The sequence below is a fragment of the Crotalus tigris genome, unplaced genomic scaffold (assembly GCF_016545835.1).
Source record: "Crotalus tigris isolate CLP2741 ecotype Arizona unplaced genomic scaffold, ASM1654583v1 scf7180000019173.45859301935:6455823, whole genome shotgun sequence".
Taxonomy (NCBI): domain Eukaryota; kingdom Metazoa; phylum Chordata; class Lepidosauria; order Squamata; family Viperidae; genus Crotalus; species Crotalus tigris.
Window position 1 is genome coordinate 1,367,083 of NW_024097414.1, and position 21,779 is coordinate 1,388,861.

Genomic DNA, 21,779 nt, shown 5'->3' on the forward strand with positions numbered 1-21,779 from the left:
CTTTCAGTCCAACCCCCTGCAAATGGCAGGAGATCCTATGCTATTTTGTTCAATATCATCTTCTCAACACCTTGACCTGTGGACTCTTTAACTGGACATTGTTTGAGATGGAATGTGGGATACACCAGCCTAGACTTACTCGCGACTCTGCCGCTCAGGTTGAAGAGATGCCCCCATTCACCAGTTCCGTTTTGTACCCTTAGACTCCTGAAGTCAGAGGTGAGATTGTCTCCATTACAGATGGCCGGTCTCCTGATAAGAAGAGGTTTTAAGGCCGGGGTGGGTCAAAGGCCAGTCAAGATCTACTGTCAAGTCTCTGGCAACTTAGATCAGCAGGAATCTTGGATCCCAACAGAGAACAGCAAAATCCAACAAATCTCCTCTCCACACACAGCTGAAGGGAGTGAGCTTGGAATAACCAGGAGAAATTTGGTTGTGAAAAAATTAGGAGTAAAATACATTTTGGAGCATCTGAAGAGATTCCTGACTTCCGTATAGTCTTACAGACATTCTGTTCAGAACCAGTTCACTGTTGCTTATAATGTACTCTACTTGATTGATCTCAGGACTGTCGCAATCACAAAACAGACTCTAACGAACCTTGCCATTGCCTTTCTCTGGTTTAAGGTGTCCTGTTTGGGCAATCGTAGCTTCCATTCCTTCCTTTAGTCCTCAGTCAGGATTGCCTGCAGGAAGCACACACACCCAGCCCACTAGTCCCCAAGGAAATTATTTTCTAAAAGTTAGCTTTTTGGAAACAACAAGCAGTGGATATAGGCAAATAACACCTTACAACGGTGGAGGGGAAAAAAATGGAAGAATGTTCAGTTAGGTCTTCCTGGAGAATTTAGATTTCAAGGAAAGGTTTGATCACAGAGAGGACAACTCCCTTCTGGAAAGGAGAATTAAGCAGAAGGGACGACGACAGCCAAGAAGCAAATGATCAAAACTGGGGCCTTGTTTAACTGCACCGAACCTCAGATTCTGCAGGATGTGTGTAAACACATCGGTTCCCATTCTTTCTTCTTTCCGCAATAACATGATATGGTGACCTCGGTGTTTTACATTACACCTGTATTGATATAATATAGAGACTACAGAAACACGGAGATCTGAATAAGGGGAAGGAAGGATCTTTTTCCAATCTTTTCAAAAAGCAGAAGACAGAAAGGCATCCTTGAACTTTCTTGGCCTGGAGTTAGTGGATTAGATGCCTCACCATGGACAGGAGCAAGCTCTCTCTGTCTCACTCTCCCCCCCCCCCCCTAACAAACCTTAGAGAAGATCACAGGAGCTTTGGGTCCCTACCAATGCCTGTACTATGGCTTTCTTCTTGGTAGTAAAAAAATGATCTCCCATCAGCCAGTTTATAAATAGCAAATAATTGCTAGTGAAAGGAATGGGTGATGCATTCTGAGAACTATTTTGGGTGCCTGAATGCAGAGGGGAGCTGTTAATCACAAAGCAAACTGCAGGATCCCAGGCTGGAAAGGTACTCCAGGTATTTAATCCATCCTGAAGGTTGGGGGATGGAGGAGAGAGAGAGAGAGAGAGAGAGAGAGAGAGAGAGAGAATGGGAAGGGAGATAGACCCCAGATGGAGAACCTTGACTGGCCATCACTCACTTCATCTGCACCCAATAAAAAAGCATTTTCTGGTGAGACCATTGTTCCTCTTGAGAACTTCTTCCGTAAGCAGATATCCATCTGATATGGCACAGAAAAGCTACCTGGTTGTTGACAACAGTTCTCACCTCCATTACCCAACCCAAGGAGAACACGCACCACAAAGCACCCTTGCTTTCTTACTTCTCCAATGAAGCTATTTGCTCTGTTTCTCTCTCCCCCTCCTCCTTTTTTTTGGTTGCTTTTAATTGTTTTTATTTGATCTACAAAATGTCTCTCCCCATCTGCTTTGCTTTCATGTGTTGGGGATTAGCATAATGAATCAGACAGACCCTCTAACTTGACAAATGCATTGCAACTTTGAGTCCCTCCTGTTGCCATCAGGGTGGGGGAGAGCAGGGAAATTTGGTGGGGAGATGCTGGATGGAATTTCAAGAAGAGGCAACAGGCCAAAAACAGATTCCACCAGCCCAGTCCTTGCCCCCTGAGGCGGTTGGAGTTACAAACAGCTTGAACCCAGCAGCATTGTTTGGCAAGAGAAGTGAGTGTAGGTTTGAACTAAGCCAGCCATTGCTCAGTGGGTATAGCTCTGAAATAAATGGGTGCACCACAAACACATCCACACACTGCTTTTCACCCAGTGTCTGTTCTCATCAGACAGCAGAATATGCATGTGATGTTATCATGCTATTGAGCATCCCTATCTTTACTGTAGGGACCAAGCTTTTGCAAATTTACACCTCCAGGGTGGGTTTTTGTGAATTGGACCACCTGGAATTGCATAGTTATCTGATGGATTCCATGTTAGGGTATATCTCTGCTTTTGTTGAGCTCTGGATTGGAAGGAGACTGATTGGGAATTACAGGAAAGGCCCCCATTTTTTTGAGCCCAAGTAGCAAAGTGATAAAAGGGGTGTGTGCATGCAGACACATGTGAGTGTATGTGTGTGTTGGTGGATGGGCATACTGCTGGGTGTTGATTTGTCCCCCGCAGAGGATTTGGTCCTACACATCCATCAGAGTTCCAACAGATGCAATGGGGAAAAATCTTTCTATGGTTCTGGCTACCTTAACCCAACAACCTTAATGGTTTTCGTCATTGCTGCTTCTCCAACATCTGCAAGTGCATGTGACTTCTTTCCTGTCCACCTCACTCTTGAAGCCACAATTGCACAAGACCGTGTGTGTTGACTGCCCCTGCAAAACCTCCCCCTCGCTTTTGACAGAGAGGACATGCACTTATCCCCACAGACACACTCCAAGAAGAGAAGATGTTCACCCCATCGTGGCTGGGAGGGGTTTCCCTCCCCAAGGCCAAAACAGCAGAACAGGCCTGCAGCAGGTGGCATATGGCATCGGGGGGGGAGGTGGAGTGGGTTGGGAAGGGGAGGATCCCTGAAAGGAAGGAGGAGGGAAGGGGCTCAGCTTACCTGGACATGTGTTCCCGCTGGGGCCGGTGTGCTTTCTCCAGCCCCAGTTTGGTGAAGATGCCCACCAAAACCATCACAGCAACCACCCCACAGATGATGTAGACAAGGAGATTGGTCTTGTCACGGGTGGGGTCATGGGATGAGTCCATGGGGCGGTTGGTCATCTTGCGCCCGTTAAGCCAGGGGGGCTTGATATAGTTGGTGCAAACGTCCTGGTCCAGCCGCCTCTTCTGATCCTGGCAGCAGAAACGGAAGCCACACGTGCCACAGCAAAATGGGTAGCCGCGGACGCTGCAGTTGAAAGCCTCGTCCCACTGGCCCATCACATCAAAGTAGCCCCGGCATGCTTCCGGGCTGGGGGGCGGCTCCGAGGCGTCGGCGGGTGGAGGCTCACCCGCTCGGCTGTGGTTCCCGCCGGAGTCGAACAGCATCACGATGCTGCCCAGGTGTTGCCCGACTTTCTCCTGCGCCTGACACAGGAGAGGGGGGAGGAGGTCTGCTGCCAGGTAGCCCAAAACCAAACGGAGGAAGCCCTTCATCCTTCGCAGCGCAACACCAGGACACCTGAGGTTGCCTCTCCTGCTGCTGTCGCCGCTGCCGCCGCCGCCGCCGCAATTCAAGGCTCCCGACGCTCCGGCGCTGCGCCAAGGATTGTACATAAAGGGGGGTCTCTCTCGGGCAGGCTCCGTCGGCACGCTCTTCCGCTTTTCTCCCCGCAGTTCGTAGCTAGGGCTGGCTGTCAGCACCGCGGACAGCTCCGGGGTTTCAGGACCGCGGACAGCTCCGCGCAGCTTTGCAGGGCCGCCTCTGCCGAGCATGCGGGGTTGGGGGGGGCGGGGTACCCCTCCTCCTCCTCCCCGCCAGACCCCCCTCCTCGCCTCTTCCCACCTTCTCACAGCTTCCAAAGCTGGGGAGGGAAGTGTGAGCGCGGCGGCACTTGTAGAGTGTGGAGAGACACCCAGAGAGAGTGAATGAGTGGCCAAAAGAAGGAGGGGGGAGGAGCAGGAGCGGCAAGAGTCGGGGGGAGGGGGGAACTGGGGGGAGGACTCACGCCGTTGGGAAGGCCGGGGGGGGGGGAATCAAAAGACCCGCCAGAGACGGAGAGTGGAGGGGGAGGAGGTGGAGAAGGGAAGGAGGCTGGAGAAAGAACGGAATGGATTGGTTTTGGGGTTTTTTTTTTTGCAAAGGGAAAGCGGATCGCGGGGAAGGGGGGGCGAGGAGAAAAAAAGAGTCAAGTCCCTTCTCTCTCCCTTCTCCCTTCAGTGTCCCCACTCCTCCTCCACCACCGTCGGCGCCGCCGCCGCCACACACCCCCCGCCGCCAGAGCGCTGGCCAAGTTCTCCAGCGGGGAAAAGTCTTGCTAGGAAACGCGCGCCCCCCTCCCCTGCAAGGAGGAGGGGCGGAGACTGGGGCTGCTGCAGCTTCTCTAAAAAAGACCTGCATGGGAGTCGGGAGCGAAGCGTGGGTCTCTTCTTCTGCTTCCCTCCCCCCCAACTAAGGCGCACGAAGACACACAAACACACACACGCACGCACGTGAGCGCCCGCGTCCTGCCCATGGAGAAGGAAACGGGCAGAGAATGGAGTAAGAGCCAGAGGCAATTTTGACGGGGGGGGGGCGGTAATGGGGGGCAGGCGCCTCTAGTCTGCTTCCGAGTGACTTTCTTGCACCTTTAAACCTTCCACCAAGGTCCTGTAGAAGGAGTAGCGGTGGCAGTGGGGTGGGGGGAGAAGTGGGGCTGTTGGATCAATGACTAAAAAAACAAAAAAAATAACTGGAAGGAGAAGCAGGAATGGGATAGCGACCTTTAGGACCAGGGAAGGAAAGGTCTTGGTTGCAAAGTGACCCCCCCCCCAAAAAAAACCAGTCAAAGGCACTATTCAGACAACATGCTTAAACCAATTAAAAAAGCAAAGCAAAATTTGATCCGAGTTCACCTCCCTTGGGTTCTTCCTGGCCTGACATTGCAAATAAATATTTCCTGTTTGCTTCGTGCATGGATCGGTATATTGTGCCCAGTCAGAAGTGGGTTCCTTCTGAATACAGATCTGAGCATCCGGGGTGAAAATAGCATTTATGTCCAATCTCAGAGCGTTACTAAAAGGGGCAGAGGAAAGAATATATCAAGCTTCACACAGCACTTTAAAGCCAGGTTTTAAAAACACCTTTCTTGTTTTCTGGCAGACGTTTCATTACCAAACTAGATAACGTCATCAGTGTGAGCTCAACCCTGAGCTGCAAATATTCTCTTTTATCAACACCTTTCTTGTGTTTGCAACCAAATGACTTCATTAGTGGTCTGGTTCACACTCACTGCCAAGACAATGGCCAGGTTTCCAGGAGATGCCAAATCATAGGCTAATCATTCCATTCCATCTAGCACGCTTTGCAACTGGGCTTGTATGTAGTCCTGCATGGTAAAGATAGAATGTAAAGGAAATGAGTAGGCACTTATGGATTCATTTAAGACAGTGTTTCCCAACCTATCGTCCTCTTTCTCAGGGTTTCCTCAATCTTGGCAATGTTGAGATACGCGGACTTCAACTCCCACAATTGGCCAGCCAGCATGCTTCCCACAGTCTGTTGAAAACACCTGGTTGTAGTGGCTTGGTTTACTTTTCCAAAATGTGGACTTTCTAGTGTACCGACTACAACACCCAGAACTCTGAACATTTGGGGCAACTGAAGTCTACCCTGGAGGTTGTCTAAGCAAAGGTGATTCAGATAATAAGCTACTGTATATGAATCCGGGCATTGGGGTTAATTCTGAAAACCAGGATTTAACTTGCTAAGTTAACCTTGGGTTGTCATGTTGAACTCGCACAAGAAAAGAAGAAGAAAATATATTATTCATGTGATTGACAAACTGTGTATTTACTCAGAAAGCACTTCCTGGCAATAATAACTATTAATGATTTTGTTTCTTACCATCCAAACCAAACCATGTGTAACAGCCAAACTCAACAGGTGCATTCAGCTCCTTCCTTCCTTCCTTCCTTCCTTCCTCCCTCCCTCCCTCCCTCCCTCCCTCCCTTTCTTTCCTCCCTCCCCCCTTCCTTTCCTTCTTCCTTCCTTCCTTCCTTCCTTCCTTCCTTCCTTCCTTCCTTCCTTCCTTCCTTCCTTCCTCCCTCCCTCCCTCTCTCTCTCTCTCCCTTCCTTCCTCTCTCTTAAATTATAACCTTTTTGATCAGGCTTTGGAACTTTCTTTATTCCTTATTCCCCTATTATATATATATATATATATATAAACCCTCAGGACTCAGATTGAGTAGAAATGGCTCACACTTTCCCTGTTGTGGTTTGGGGACAATCAGCTCTTGAGATTGCAAAAATGGATCTGGAGAGGCTAAGCACAAAACGACTTGCTGAGATTGTTGCAACAGACTGATAAAATAACCCCTTGGGGTGCCAGCATTTCATTGAGGTTGGGTTGGCACTTCCATCCAGGAGGGAAGCAGAGGCTCTATTGAGCCTCCGCTGAGACCCAGTCCCTCATCTGACATTTTACAAGAAGGATCGAAGTGAAAACATCCACCATGAACTCTTTGGCGTTATCCTGTTCTTACAATCAACTTAAAAGGCACTGGGATAAATGACTTCTATATTTCAGCCCAGGCAGCAGCCTTCTGTTGTAGCAAGAAGAACAGGGCAATCAATTAAGGCACAATAATTATGAGCTAAACTGAAAGCTGAGTGAAGTGTAATGGGTTATAGATGGAATATTCGTTCTCAAGGGACGCTCTGCGTTCCAACTGCAATCACTATACGAAAACATCTATATTTCAAGATTGAGTTCACATTCCAGGTTTCAGGGCATTCCTGGGGAAAATGAAAGGCTGTTTCAGGATCAAATCCAGAAATAATCATTTCTACCCAGGCAATTGTTATAAAGAATCAAATCGCCTCGCTGTGATTTTTATTTTATTTTTTGAAGTGAAGTTTGTGGTGTAAAGATAGTCCTAGATTTATGACTAGAATTTCCATTGCTAAAACAAGGTAGTTGTTCAATGAGTTGCATCTGATTTAACAACTTTTTTTGGCATGGTTGTTAGGCAAATCACTGCAGAACAGAATATTAAACATATGCTAACTCCGTAAAGCAATGGCTCTCAAAATTTGGGCGTCAGGGACCAGTTCTGTGGAGACAGGTTTTTCCACAGACCAGAGAGAGTGTGATTTTGTGTGTTGCCTACATCCTGTATGTTTGCAGATGGGGTTTTGCTCATTTGTGCAGCCCAGTTTCCGGTGTGCTATGGACTGGTGCTGGTCTGTGGCCCAGGGGTTGGGGACCCCTGCTACAAACCACTTAGAGAGGGCTGTAAAGCACTACGAAGCAGTATATAATTCTAATTGTTATTGCTATTTTAGTGCGGTGCTTCTCAACTTCAGCAACTTTAAGAGGTGTGAATTTCAACTCCTAGAATTCCCTGGCTGGGGAATTCTGGGAGTTGCAAGTCCACAGATCTTAAATTTGCTAAGGTTGAAAAACACAGCTGTAGCGATTCCCCAAGGGGGGGGGGGAATACAAGTTAATAAAAGACTTCTGAGCTTTCTTGATTCTTTCAGGATATCTGTTTTCCCCGAACCAAGCACGAAAGAGGTCTCAGAGGCCTTTTGTTAATAAAATGAACTCTAATATGATTCAAAAAAAAAAAAAAAAGCAAAATTCCCCACATGAAGCTACCGGTGAGTATAATCTTGCATTTTCTGTATTTTCTTAGAGCCCTGCAAATAAAAAGGAAAAGCAGAGATTCATGAGAAGCCCTGAAGAATTCAGCCCTCATGCACAAAAATCCCCCCTAAAAAACAGATTTTCTTCCCTTCCCCCATTCTTCCCTTGTTTAGAATCCAGTCAATCTTCAGAATATCAGTTGAATTAACTCTGAGAGATTTGTTTAGCTGGTCTCCAGGGTGATAACTGGAGTTGCAAACAGCGGTTCTCGGTTCTCGAAGGAAAGGCACAGAGGCCGAAATGGGGGGAAAAGGAAGCAGCTGAAGAAAAACAGGCATTCATTCATTCTCTCTCTCTCTCTCTCTCTCTCTCTCTCTCTCTCTCTCTCTCTCTGTGCTAAGTGACCCTTTTAATTTGGATGCCAGTTGGGGGTGACCTTCTTCAAAATGGGGGAGGGGGGTGAGCCCAAACAAATGGCCAAAATTGGTCTGATCTTGGTTTTTCACTTGGTTTTCAATGGTTGTGCAGATAGTTCTTGAGTTACAACCATTCGTTTAGCAGCCGTTCAAAGTGATAACGACCCTGAGGGAAGTAATTTATTGAACGATCCTTGTGCTTACAGCCATCTCAGCATCCCAGCTGGTCAAAATTTGGCCACTCGGCACCCAGCATGTGTTATGACAGTTGCAGTGTCATGTCATCACCGGTTGAAGGATCATGTCTAGTATAATGAAGAGAAGGACGAGGGGTGACAGGATAGCAGTCTTCCAACGTCTAAGGGGCTGCCCCAAAGAAGAGGAAGTCAAGCTGTTCTCCAAAGCGCCTGAAGGCAGGACAAGAAGCAACGGATGGAAACCGATCAAGGAGAGAAGCAACCTAGAACTAAGGAGGAATTTCCTGACAGTGAGAACAATTAACCGGTGGAACAACTTGCCTCCAGAAACTGGAAGTTTTTAAGAAGAAACTGGACAAGCACTTGTCTGAAATGGTATAGGGTTTCCTGCCTGAGCAGAGGGTTGGACTAGAAGACCTCCAAGGTCCCTTCTCTTCTTCTCTCTCTTCTCTCCTCTTTTTTCTCTTCTCTTCTCTTCTCTTTTCTAACCTTTCCTATCCATGTTATCACCATTTCCGATCCCAGCCAGCTTCCAACAAGCAAACTCAATGGAGGAGTCTGGATTTGCCTAACAATGATACTCTTAACAACCAGTGATTTGCTTAACAACTGTGGCAGGGGGAAAGGTCATAAAATTGGGCACAACTCACAATGTCTTGCTTAGCAACGGAAATCCTGGTTTTAATTGTGGTCAAAAGTCAAGGACTACCTGTAACCATCAAGCACCATCTTTGACAGCCTACTCCTGGCAGGAGAGAAGACTGTTGGCCACCAAATGGTGGACTAAGGTGGTCCTTGACCGGATTCAATTGGGCTACTCTGGCATTTCTTATGATTTCAGTGTCTTGGAGGACTTAGACATTCTGCACACGTGTCTTTATGGCAATATTTCGTGACAATTTTCAGGCCATCAAAGAAGAACATAGTGGCTGGGCACCATCAAAGCTGACACCAACCAGAGCACAGAAAGACTCAAGTAGTACAAGACAGGAAGATGCGGAGAGATCTGGCCCATAGAATTGCCAAGATTTGGATTCAACTGAAAGGATAACGTCATCATCAACCTTATTCATGACAATATAATGAAATGGTTCTGTGTTTCAAAGGTAGCCTGCCAGCTGACCATCTAAGTCAAATCTTGCCTGACCTTCAGTTTGACTTTCTGAAACTCAATTCTTCTCACCGCCCTGTGAAATCCAGGATCACCTTCCACGTGCAAGGAGATATCCATCATTGTTTTGGTATCTCTTACATGAATTGTGTCAGCCTGCTGAAAACAATGGCAGCACTTGGGAAATCATCCATGTTCTAGTCTTTCAACTCAGGATATAAATTAGTTTTGCTTTCTTTGCCCTCCGGAGGAGCTTGAAAGAAAGCAGTCTCTGGACTCCAAAACAAAGGGCCAGGAGAAAATGTTATATCCCTTAAAACTAAACTAAACTGGATTAAATACCTACCCAGTTTAACCCCCAGAATGCCTGGAGAGAGGAATGGTCCAGGCTACCTTCTTGTGGCCTGACCATTAGTGATCCCTCTACCAAACCACCTGGTTTTCACCTACCTTGCTCTGCTGGTCAAAACTGAACAGAATTACGTATGATACCGAAAGGGCCTCGGCCCTATAGCAGTGGGGACTGGAAATATTCCCCTTGTTGCAATTGTGATGCTGATGTGCGAGCTGTTAAACAAATTGTGCGAGCTTGCCCACCATGTGCATCCTCTGGATCCCCAGAAGTTCTGCACGAAGCCACCCCAGAGGGATAGCTGAATGGGACATCCAGTTACGAGGACACTGCCGTAGCCCTGTAGACGTTTTGCAAATAATTACGCGAATTGTATGTATGTTTACTTCTCTTGTGTCATGTTCTCATCATGCGCTAAATAAATAAATAACCCCCGGTAAAAGCAGGCTTATGAGTTCAGAGAAATGGCCCAAGAATCTTGTTTTGAGTCCTTCCAATTAGGACCCTCTTTCTACCCTTTGAAATGGTTTCAGATGTACTTATTTAATAACATGCCTTTATTATTTTTACAAATAACTTAAGCCAGTGACCGCATCCAGCACACCTGGACGTAGGCTTAGGTTTAGAATGCGACTTAGATTTTTAGATTTGGGTTTAGATTTAGAGAAAAAACCAACAGTTTTTTGCTTTTTAAAAAGATATACATTTCCAGCACTTTTTTTACATCTAAATTTATATAGTGCCTCTTATTAAATATCTCTTTTTATCGCCGCTGTTTGATATCAAGAACGAAGCACAGGTTGTTTAAACTCAAGTCATTGTGGCTTGGAAACCGCCGTTTACGTTCTGACTGTCCAGCAGCTGAAGTGTTCGTGCATGTCCTGGATTTTATTCAATTATGAGATGATTCTTTGGTTCAGTCATGTATTTAAAAAATGAAGGTTTTCACCAAAGGAGGGAAGTTATATATTCTGATGCTGTAATTTGCTGAAGACGGAGAAAGGGTTAGCAGAAAGAGAATATTATCCAAGGACAAATAAAACGGATGTGTGGCAAGGAACATTTCTCTCTCAAAATTATGTTCCTAATTCCCGTATTTTGTTACACCGTGAGGGTTGAGTATGAATAATGAATCTGCAGCTCACCGTCAAAAGTATGGAGGGAATATTTTAAATGTTTAATTATTCAAATGAAGGAATTAACGTGCCATCCTCCCCTTCACAGTTCTGCTAGTGATCTCAGGCTCCATGGAAAAGCTAGTGAGGAACACGGGAGGGAAGGATAACAAAGATGGCAAACAATGAGAAGCAAAATAAAATAAAATATGAAAATATTAATTACTTCGAAATAAAGAAATTTGGATTTCTGGAAAGTCCACCTTTCTTCCTTGGAGATCCCAAAGTAGTATGCGCAGATTGAATGTCCGGTTGACAAGATTCAATGCTTCGTTTGGAAGGAGGTCTGTCTTCTCAAGAGAAAACAAGAATTGGAGATGGTCAAGAGCAACCTAGAGAGTTATAAACCTGGCAGCAGATAGAGAATACCAAAGTTGGAAGGGATCTTGGAGATCTTCTAGTCCAGTGGTTCTCAACCTATGGGTCGCGACCCCATTTGGGGTCGATCGACCATTTCACGGGGCTCGCCAAGCAAGGCTGTCTGCCATTTTTTTCCCCCTTTTCCAGCGGGTGCCTTACCTCCCTTGGGCTGGGCCAGCTGGTGGCCCATCCGGTGGTCGGCCTGCTCCGTCTCTGCCACTTGCCAGCTATGCCTCGGCCGGCGCAGGGGGCGGCACCACGCATGTGTGGTGCTCCCGCGCAGGGAAAGTCCTCGACTTACGACCGGTTGGGTAGTCCTTGACTTACGACCGGTTTAGTCCTCGACTTACGACCAGTTGGGGGTCGCGGCATTAAAAAGGTTGAGAACCACTGTTCTAGTCTAACCCTCTGCTTAAGCAGGAGAATCTATACCGACTGCCTACTAGGCAGTCGTAAAGCGAATCCAACATCCCCCCCCCCCATTGATTTTTCTTATCGGAAGGCACTGGAGGTCACAAATGGGGATCACATGACCCCCGGGACAATGCAACCGTCGCAAGTACATGCCAGTTGCCAAGCGCTTGGATTTTGATCACATGACTGTCGGCTTGCCGCAATGTGTGAAGACCAGCCACCAGTTCCTTTTTTCAGTGCTGTCGCTGCTTTGAACAATGACTAAATGAATGGTCATGAAGTCGAGGACTTCTTGTACCAGGGCTGTTATCCGGGGACTCAGCCAGCTATCTACAATTCCAATTAAAGTATCGATGTTTCTCTTTTCTTCTCTTTGACCTTGGCAGTGAAGTACTGTGACCAGAAACTGGGCGTGGAAAATTCCAGTGATCTAGAACAAAAGGGACAGGAAGCCGAGGTCTTTCTCCTTCCTGATGTCTTTGGGAGAGTCGGTGGTCATCCTGAGCGACGTCTCAGGGTGAGCCTAGCCTGACATGTGTCCGCCAGAGATCTCGGTGACGGGCTGGCTGCTCAGAGACCTTATAAGAGAGAGAAATTGAATGTTTGCCTCACCAAAGGGAAATCCAATTAAGCCGAAAATTGGATTGCAAGTGCTTGTTTAATTTAGAAATGCATTTTGAGATGAAATATTGGCAGAGGAAGACGCCAGCAAATTGTCCAGCAGGATAAATTACGCAAGGTGGGAATACAGACAGTTTAACGGCTTTCTTGGAGAACGATTTTCCTTCCTCCAAGAGGACGGAGAACTTGGCCAGGGTTCTACAAGGACCTTGTTAGAATCGTCGCATGGGAAAACGGGAGGCTGTACATGTCATAAACAGCTGGGCCAAAACACTCCTCAAAAATCTTGGCCAGAAGACAGAAGCATTCCATTCACCTTTGGAGTCTAACAGGAGAAAGGTAGTCCTCAACGTACAACAGTTTATTTAGCGACCGTTCAAAATTGCAACGGCACTGAAGTGACTTATGATCGCTGTTTACACTTACGACCGTTGCAGCCTCCCCAAGATCATGTGATCAAAATTCAGACGCTTGGCAACTGACTCCTATTTATAACGGCCGCAGTTATTCAGAGTAAAGGAATTTCTTCTTACTTCCTGTCGGAGTCTGATGGTTAAAATTAGGATACTGTCACAATTTCTGCCATTGACACGATAACAAAATAGTACCAATAAAGTAGAATATTTATAGCTCGGGGTTAAAATGAGGGGAAGCTTGGTGTTTTCCGGGGTTGGTTGTTTTCTTGCAGACATTTCATTACCCAACAATATAACATCATCCGTGCTAGCACTAATTCATTTGGGTAATGAAACATCTAGAAGAAGAAAATGAAGCGCAGAGAGCGCTAAGGACCCCTCATTAGCAAAATAATTGATGACATAAGGTTTGGAAGCAGTTTTATGAACATATTCTGCACCTTCAACCCCCAGCTAGAATGTAGCTCAGGCTCACTCAAAACACTTCATCACAAGCTCACATATCATGTTGGCTTAGCACAAAGGTCCAGTTCACAGTCGCTCCGTGATAAAATACAAGCCTTGCATACAAAACGCCTCCAGTTCAATCCGTGCTACTTCTTCAGATACGGGTCCAGAAAGAAGACATTCTAGCACTACGTTTTGACAGGTAGAATATAAAAAAAATTCAACGACAGTCCCTAAATCAATAAGTATGCTGAAGCACAGTCTACCCAAAGACAGAATGGCTTCGTTTATAGTGTGGCACAACTCACCCCCCCCACGCACCATAGCTGCCACACATCAATGCAAAGACACCGTCGTACATAATGCAGTTTAGAATGTGACAGCTGAAAAAATAATAAGCCACTGAACAGAATAAGAGAAAGCCTGTTAAATGCAATCCTGTGGAACGATAAGTATTATCCGAGGTCTTCCAACAGCAAGGATACTCAACTCTACAAACAAAATAATTCTCAAAATGTCAGGCTTCCTAAGATACGATGCTCTCCTCCGGTTGCGTTCATGATTGCAAACCCCAGAGGCATTTTTTTGTATCACTACTCACTAGCCTTGGTAGGATTGACTGTCCGGAGATGGTTATTAGAAGACACATTTTATTTATTGTACTCAAGTTATAGTCCGTCTTTATTATGTTATAAGGAACTGAAGGTGGCAAACATACATAATATTCCTCTGCAGGAAGAAGTGATAAGAAAAATCCTGGACTGTGCTGAGATGGACAAATTAACAAAAGAGATAAAAGAAAAGGAAGACACAGAGTACTATCTAACATGGAACAAGTGGTATGACTGGTGGGAGACTAGAAATAATAGAGAATAAATATGGAAAGGTCAAAAGTGAAAATATGTGTATAATAATGTGTAATAATAATAATATGAATTATTCTTAGTAAGAAGTAGAATATGAAGGAAGAAAAATGTAAATAAGAAACGAGGCAATAAGGACAAATACCGTAAATGCCGGTGTACAAGGCAACCCGGCGTATAAGACGACCCCCGTCTTTATAGCCGGGCCGCATTCCTAGAACGTCGTCTTATAAGCCGGAAACTACCAGTATTTCCGGCGTATAAGACGACTCGGCGTATAAGACGACCCCCGTCTCTGGCGCCAATTTCAGCGCTCGCGGAAGTCGCCTTATACGCCGGCATTTACGGTATTCTAAAGAAGAATAAGGGGGAGAAATGTAAATAATAGAAGATTACCGTTACATAATCATTGTTTAAAAAAAGGGGAGGAGTATATACTGTGTATGTATGTGTGTTTTGTTTTGTTGGTTTAAAAATAAAAAATATATACAAAAAAAAATACTCCTCTACGAGGTGGGCTGGGCAGAGAGAGACAGAGAATGACCCAAAGTCACCCAGTCAACTGTCATAGCTAAGGGGGGGGGGGACTAGAACTCACTGTCTCCTGGGGATTGCCCCAAGGTCACCCAGCTGGCTTTCAGGACTAGAATTTGGAGTCTCATTATGATTAGTCCAAAGTCACTCAGCTGGCTTTTGCGCCTAAGGCAGGACTAAAACTCACCATCTCCTGGTGACTGACCCAAAGTCACCCAGACAGCTTTCATATCTAAAGTAGGACTAGAAATCCCAGGTTTCTCCTGGTTTCTAGGCCAGCACTTTAATCACTACATTAAACTGTACCGCCATTTCTATCATTGGATGCAAACAGAACTAAGGCATTTTTCAGCTCAGAAACTGGGTGACTGTAGCCCAGGTAGTTCCTTCTTCTTTCCTCTTTTTAAGGGCAGACCTCCCCCCCCACACACACACACACAGCTTTGCTGGGGATTGATGGGTTGGTTGGTTGGTTGATTGATGGTCAACAGCATCACTCATGCTCTTGTGCATTGGCTCAGAGGTTGCCAGGAGAATGTCAGGAAGATACTATGTGCCTCAGAGATGGCGCAGGGAATGTTCGTTTTGGAATCTGGAGGCAGACCCAGACGAGACAAAGACACAGCCTGGAGTTGGGAGATAGTACACAAGATACTCAGAGGCAAAAGGAAGAAAATCAGCTTCTCTCTCTCTCTCTCTCTCTCTCCCTCCCTCCCTCCCTCTCTCTCTCTCTCTCTCCCTCCCTCTCTCTCTCTCTCTCCCTCTCTCTCTCCCCTTTCAGCTGAACAGATCACGCTGCTTCTGTCTGCAGGCTGTTAACGTCCATATGCCTGCCAGAATTTGACAACAATGAAAATGTCCCCTGAATGCTATAAACCCATCTGGAGAAGTGGGACTCGGTTAATTCGTTAGTTTTGATTGCCTTGCAGTGACAATTAAATTTCTCTTTTTCTCTTCCTCTTTTTTTTCCCCCTTCCTAAAAAGGTCCTGCCCCTTGAATCAAAGTGAGCAGAGAATATTTCCCAGGAGAGAAGGCTGTCTTGTATTCTCAGCATCAAAATGGGAAGAAATCCTTGCTGCTCTCTGAGCTTGGCTGTTTTCTTGCAAGATATTCCATTATCCAAGTAGGTAACATCGTCAGTGCTAGAAAGGAATGGGGTTTTCAAGTGGAGGAGAAGGGGGGAGGAGGAGGAGGAGGGCTGTGTGGTCCTTGGTGCTCTCTGAGCTTGGTGGTTTTCTTGCAGACGTTTCATGACCTAACTAGGTAACATCATCAGTGATAGAAAGGAGTGGGGTTTGCAGAATGGAGGAGGAGGAGGACGACGACAGTGGGGTCCTTGGTACTCTCTGAACTTGGTTGTTTTCTTGCAGATGTTTCATGACCCAACTGGGTAACATCATCAGATCTCCTCCTCCTCCACCCCTTCTTCTTCTTCTTCTTCTTCTTCTTCTTCTTCTTCTTCTTCTTCTTCTTCTTCTTCTTCTTCTTATTCTTCTTCTTCTTCTTCTTCTTCTTCTTCTTATTCTTCTTCTTCTTCTTCTTCTTCTTCTTCTTCTTCTTCTTCTTCTTCTTCTTTTTCCTCTTCCTCCTCCTCCTCCTCTTCTTCTTCTCCTCCTCCTCTTCTTCTTCTTCTTCTTCTTCTTCTTTTTCCTCCTCCTCCTCCTCCTCCTCCTCCTCCTCCTCCTCCTCCTCCTCCTCCTCTTCTTCTTCTTCTTCTTCTTCTTCTTCTTCTTCTTCTTCTTCTTCTTCTTCTTCTTCTTCTTCTTCTTCTTCTTCTCCTCCTCCTCCTCCACAAACCCTTCTTTCCTAGCACTGATGATGTTACCTAGTTGGGTAATGAAACATCTGCAAGAAAAGAACCAAGCTCAGAGAGCACCAAGGACTCCACAGTTCAGAAGCTACAAACATTCTCCTTTATGGGTATAAATCCACTTCTCTTTCTATAAAGATTCAGATCTACTTAGCCTGGGATTTCCATACAGACTAGTTATATTCCCAAGCACCCTAATCCTCTGGAGCCTCTTGGTTATCCATTCCTGGTTTAAACCTTTCCCCAGAAGAAAATAACCAGGTTTGGACAGTGATCTAAACAGGGAGAAATGTCCCCTAAAGGGGGTCCTCTTCCTGATAAGAGACTGAAAATGTAGGAATTGAGCCTCTCTATATGCAAACTGGCGAAACTGTAAAAATTGATTGGTTTGATTACCTCATCTCTTTCCTCTGCTCATGAATACAGTGAGGCAAAGAGTGCAGTGAGGTTTCTTGAGCAAACGGAGGCTGCCCACATTCTGTGATTCAGATAAAAATCAATTAGCGTGGATTAGCGGTGGAAACAATCAATGCCGGCCTGGTGTTACACTCTGGCAACCACCACAACAGATAGAGGAGGCCTGGCAAACAAAAAGCCACCCAGTCTTTGGGACACAAAGCCAACATTGGCGGCACCTTGAAATACCCTGAAGAGTCCTTCCGCATTTCATCTGTGCGGTGTGTTTGTAGACACTGCAAAAGAAGAAGCAAAGTGCATCATCCCTCTCGTTAGAGTGACTCATTCACACTTATATCATTGTACGGCACTAGGGTGTCCCATTATCCGAAGAAAGTTCGGTCTCTGCTAAGACTGCAGCTTGAACGGGTGCCAGGGTGCTGTCGCACAGATGCCAGCCTCAAGTAAGGATAAGGAGGGCTGGCTTTAATCGCTTCACCAAAAGCAGCAGACGGCCGTCATCTTTGCAAGGCGATGGAATTGGCTGGACAGAAATGATGTAAGGTAGCAGTCCTTGACTAACAAACACAATTGTACCGCTGTTAAGCATGGCGGTTGTTAAGGATCCAGTCCAAGCCGGGAATAAACTACATGGCGACTGCTTTAGACAGAAGGTTGCAGTTTCTTGAAGAGGAGAGCCGGACAGAAAGATGGCTCTGGCAGAAAAGAGAGCGAACACATGTAGGGAGTGGGTTTTTATACCCTCTTGGAACTTTCCTGTTCCTATTGGAGGCTTTGTATTTCCTGTGTCATGTACTTTGACCTGAGTCTGAGTGTGCCCCTTTGGCATCTGTGAGTTAATCCTATTATGTCCTGTCTTAAGAGTTTGGGTGAGGTATGTACATTTTAAGAGTCTTGGTCTTCCTGATCTCTTCAGCTTCTAGCTGAAGAGCTCCAGACTTCCTGAATGGATTATTACATCTGCATTTCTAAAAGCTGGTTTCTGCTGAGTTGTCTGGCTGGTGTGTGTGTATATGTGGGTGTGGAGACGTTTCTGCCTTTTTAAAGATCTTCTCCATTATTCCTTTGGGGAAATATATTCTGCCTTTTTAATATTCCCCAAAATATTTTTCTCAGGATTGTTCCCACAGTAATAACAACAACAATAGAGTTGGAAAGGAAATTGGAGGTCTTCTAGTCCAACCCCCTGCTCAGGCAGGAAACCCTATATCAGGGGTAGGCAACCTTGGCTCATGACTCATGGACTTCAACTCCCAGAATTCCTGAGCCAGAATGGCTCAGCTTGGAAACCTCTCCCTTTCCTCTCAGCATGGCTGGCTTAGGAATTCTGGGAGTTGAAGTCCACGAGTCATAAAAGAGCCAAGGTTGCTTACCCCTGTTCAAATGCCTGAATTTTGATCATGTGACCGTGAGGGAAAAATATCTACATATTTAAACCAGAGGTCTTCAAACTTAGCCCTTTTATGACTCGTGGACTTCAACTCCCAGAATTCCTGCGCCAGCATGGCTCAGCTTGGAAACCTCTCCCTTTCCCCTCAGCATGGCTGGCTCAGGAATTCTGGGAGTTGAAGTCCACGAATCATAAAAGAGCCAAGGTTGCCTACCCCTGCCCTATACCATTGTTAAAGGATATAACTGCGGCTGTGAATCATACCGCCATTAAGCAAATATGGCTTCCCTTATTCACTTTGCTTGCTGAAGCTGGCTGGGAAGTTGCAACTGGTGATCACGTGACCCTAGGATGTTGCAACTGTCATATATACCTGCCAGTTCCCAAGTGCCTGAATTTTGCTCATGTGACTATGAGAATACTGTGACGGTCAAAAGTGTGAGAATCTGTCGTAAATCAGTGTTTCTGATGCCATTGTAACTTCAAATAGTTGCTAAACTCATGAATGAAGGCAAATTAGTTGCTGAAGTAATCATTATAAGCCAAGAACTATCTGTAAAAATGACCATGCATGAACTTTTGATTTCCAATGGCCCCAATTTTAGTTTCGGATAAAACTTTGCAGGATTCGCAAAGAACACTAAACGGATTTATAGGGAATGGGAGGGGGAAAAAATGAGAATAAGATTTTAAAACTTGCAGGATTGAAAGGAAAGAGATGACCATGGCTTTTTTAACCTTAAATGATACTACTGTGCTGGCTTTCTATCATGGATAATAAAATGAATAAAATCCCCTTACAGCAGAATATCAATCACAGATCGAGCTAGCTTAGCCAATTGTTTTCATAGGGACTTACAGTATGAGTCAACCAAAGAAGAAAAGAATTTGAAACACCAGAGGACATTTGACTAAAAAAAAAAAAAAAATGGAATCTTTTAAAAACAAGAATAAGACAGACAACTTCAACATTAGCATCACAGTCAAATGTCTTTTACTTCAGCAATAACTATAGTAACAAAGATTTAATTGCTTATGCCGATACGTGTGTTACATCAAGATTCAGGAAACAGGCTAAAGAGACAAATGTTTGATGAATGTACGAATTTATTGTGGCTGATGTACTCACGTATTGCTGGAAAAATAAAAAATGACCTCGGGAAAGGAGAGATTTTGAGAAAGTTGGCAGAATTTAAAATATTTATAAAATACCAAGGTCACCTATTAGGACGGATATACAAATTGCCAAGGAAATATGACACAGTAATAGAACAAATCCAAAACTGAATGATAAATGAATGTAAAACTTCCAAAAGCCAATCATAGCACAACAATGGGAAAATCTATGGAAGAATCAATAATTTTTTCCCAGATTATAATTTAAGGGAAAATTGATATAAAACGATTCACAGAAGGTATATGAATTACTTATAAAGGCAGGATAAAAGCAAAATCTAAAGCTAAAATCTAAATAACTCAGTTAATAATGATAACTGATCTTCCTCAAATAAAAAACAGTGCAGTTGCCTTTTGAAGAAGAAAAAAGCATCTTTGAGGCCACTCGGTTAAGAATTACCGAGCAAGTCAAATCATATAACAATAAACGTTGGAAATTCCATAACAAAGAAGGAACACTTTTTCATATGTGGTGATCATGTTAAAAACAACAACAAGAGTTTCAAGAGTGCTGGAAAGAAGTACACCAACATTTTCAGAAAATCCTAAAAATAAAATCTGAACCCCCACGTATTAGACATAATTGCAGAGAATTTAAATGAAAAATATCACAAAGATTTATGCTGAAAGCTGCAAGAAAAAAAAATTAAGAACAACACTGGGAAAAAAAAGAGATATCAGATTGGGAAGCCAAAATCGAAATATAGTCTGGCAAAATACATTGGCAAAATTGACATTATATATCCACAAGCAAGAATGGCTCTCATATATACGACACATTATCCAGCAGGAGAAATGTAGACATTTAGAATATTGTTTTTAGGAAGAAAGTTGTGAGGCCAATAAAAATAATTAGATAAAAAGATTTAAAGAGGTATTAGTAACACTCTTTAATGTTTAATATAAAGCATAAATATCTAGGCTGTGTTCAGCAGTTGGCAAACTCAGTGGAAGGGAAAGAGAAAATGTATTATTAGAAAGTGTTTCCAGAATGTTTTTATTGATATTGATAGTTGGTCTTTTTTAATCTTTCTTGATTGTTACCACCCAGTGTTTTTTGCCTTTGTGCTTTATTATTCTTTGAAAAACAAGTATCTTTATTTTGTTTTTTGTTTTTACATTTTGATGTTGCCATGTTCAACCTGCAACATTAATCACATAACAAAACTGGTACTACAGCCGAAAGAACTGATTGTTGATGAACTACCCATGGTTAATTGTGGAAGTGGTTTTTTTTTTTTCAAAATTAGCCACTTTTAAGATGAGTGGATCCACGTGCCCAAGGCAAGAATGGAGTTCAGAGTCTTCTGCTCCCAGTCCAGCACAACCTCTACATCCTCAATAAGAATAAATCCCTCTAGTTTTCTTGGCCACATTTTCAAAGGCAATTTATTATGACATTTCTACACAGCTCATCTTACAAAGTGACTGTCCTGCCTTAGACAGGAAAGCCGGCTGGGTGACTGTGGGCCAGTCACCAGGAGACGGTGAGTTCTAGTCCCACCTTAGCAGATAAGCCAGCTGGGTGACTCTGAGCCAATGACCAAGAGACTGAAAGTTCTAGTCCTGCCTTGGGCATGAAAGCCAGCTGGGTGCCTTTAACCACTAGACCAAACTGGCTCTCCTTAGACACACTTATAGCCCTTCCAAAACACACAAGGCCATGACAGAACCAAATTAGTCGCAAATACAGGTTTCATTCTCTCTCCCTCCCTCTCAGTCCAACCTACCTCACAGGCTTGGGGAAAACAGGAGGAAAGAGAATTAGGTGTGTTCGCTGCCTTGACTTACCTATAAAAATGATAAAGCCAAGATGTAATAATAATTAAAAATATAAACACGTGACTAAATGCACAATGTAAAATCCAGTTAAGAACAAGGTTAAAATTCAACCTTGCCTTCTTTCCAGGGCTGATTGAGAGATGGGGGGAGGGAACTGGCCCCAAGACCCCAGCGGAGTTGTCTGCTAAGGCAAGCCCAGCGCTCCCACTTGTCCACTTTCAGCCCAGTGCCTTTAACCACGAGTAGGAGCCCACCCCAATCTGTTTCCTGTCTCACTGTCTTTTGCAAAGGGAGCAGCTGCCTCTGAGCATCAGCAGAGCGCTCCTCCCGCCCAAGCCCAACCCAGGCACTCCTCAAAGTTGGAACCAATCTTGTTGTAAGCGTCGCAAACCTGTGCTCGCCACACGAGGAAACTCCAAAGAAATGCAATGCAAGAAATGCATTTTCCCAATGCAAGGAAATGCAATTCTACCCGGGCCGAAAAGTTCAATTCCCCCCCCCCCCGTGTTCCAGGGGTGGGGGCAACCTGCTCGGTCCCAGCCCCGCCCCTAGCTTCCTAGACCACGCCTC

General features: G+C 44.9%; 1 protein-coding gene and 1 long non-coding RNA gene across 2 annotated transcripts in view; both read right to left on the reverse strand.

The window, feature by feature from the left end:
• The window catches only part of SHISA9 (shisa family member 9), a 140,529-nt gene extending 136,776 nt beyond the window's left edge, over positions 1 to 3,753 (reverse strand). The window contains exon 1 of the mRNA XM_039360714.1: positions 3,056 to 3,753. Within this exon, the coding sequence (XP_039216648.1) occupies positions 3,056 to 3,714 (659 nt within the window). The 5' untranslated portion in view covers positions 3,715 to 3,753. The remainder of the gene's footprint in view (positions 1 to 3,055) is intronic.
• A 10,916-nt stretch (positions 3,754 to 14,669) lies between these two features.
• Positions 14,670 to 21,704, reverse strand: LOC120315788. The gene is made up of 3 exons (XR_005558777.1): positions 21,601 to 21,704; positions 16,841 to 17,136; positions 14,670 to 15,259 (listed from the first exon to the last, which is right to left on the reverse strand). It is a non-coding gene; the product is annotated as an uncharacterized LOC120315788 (long non-coding RNA).
• Between the last annotated feature and the right edge of the window lie 75 nt (positions 21,705 to 21,779).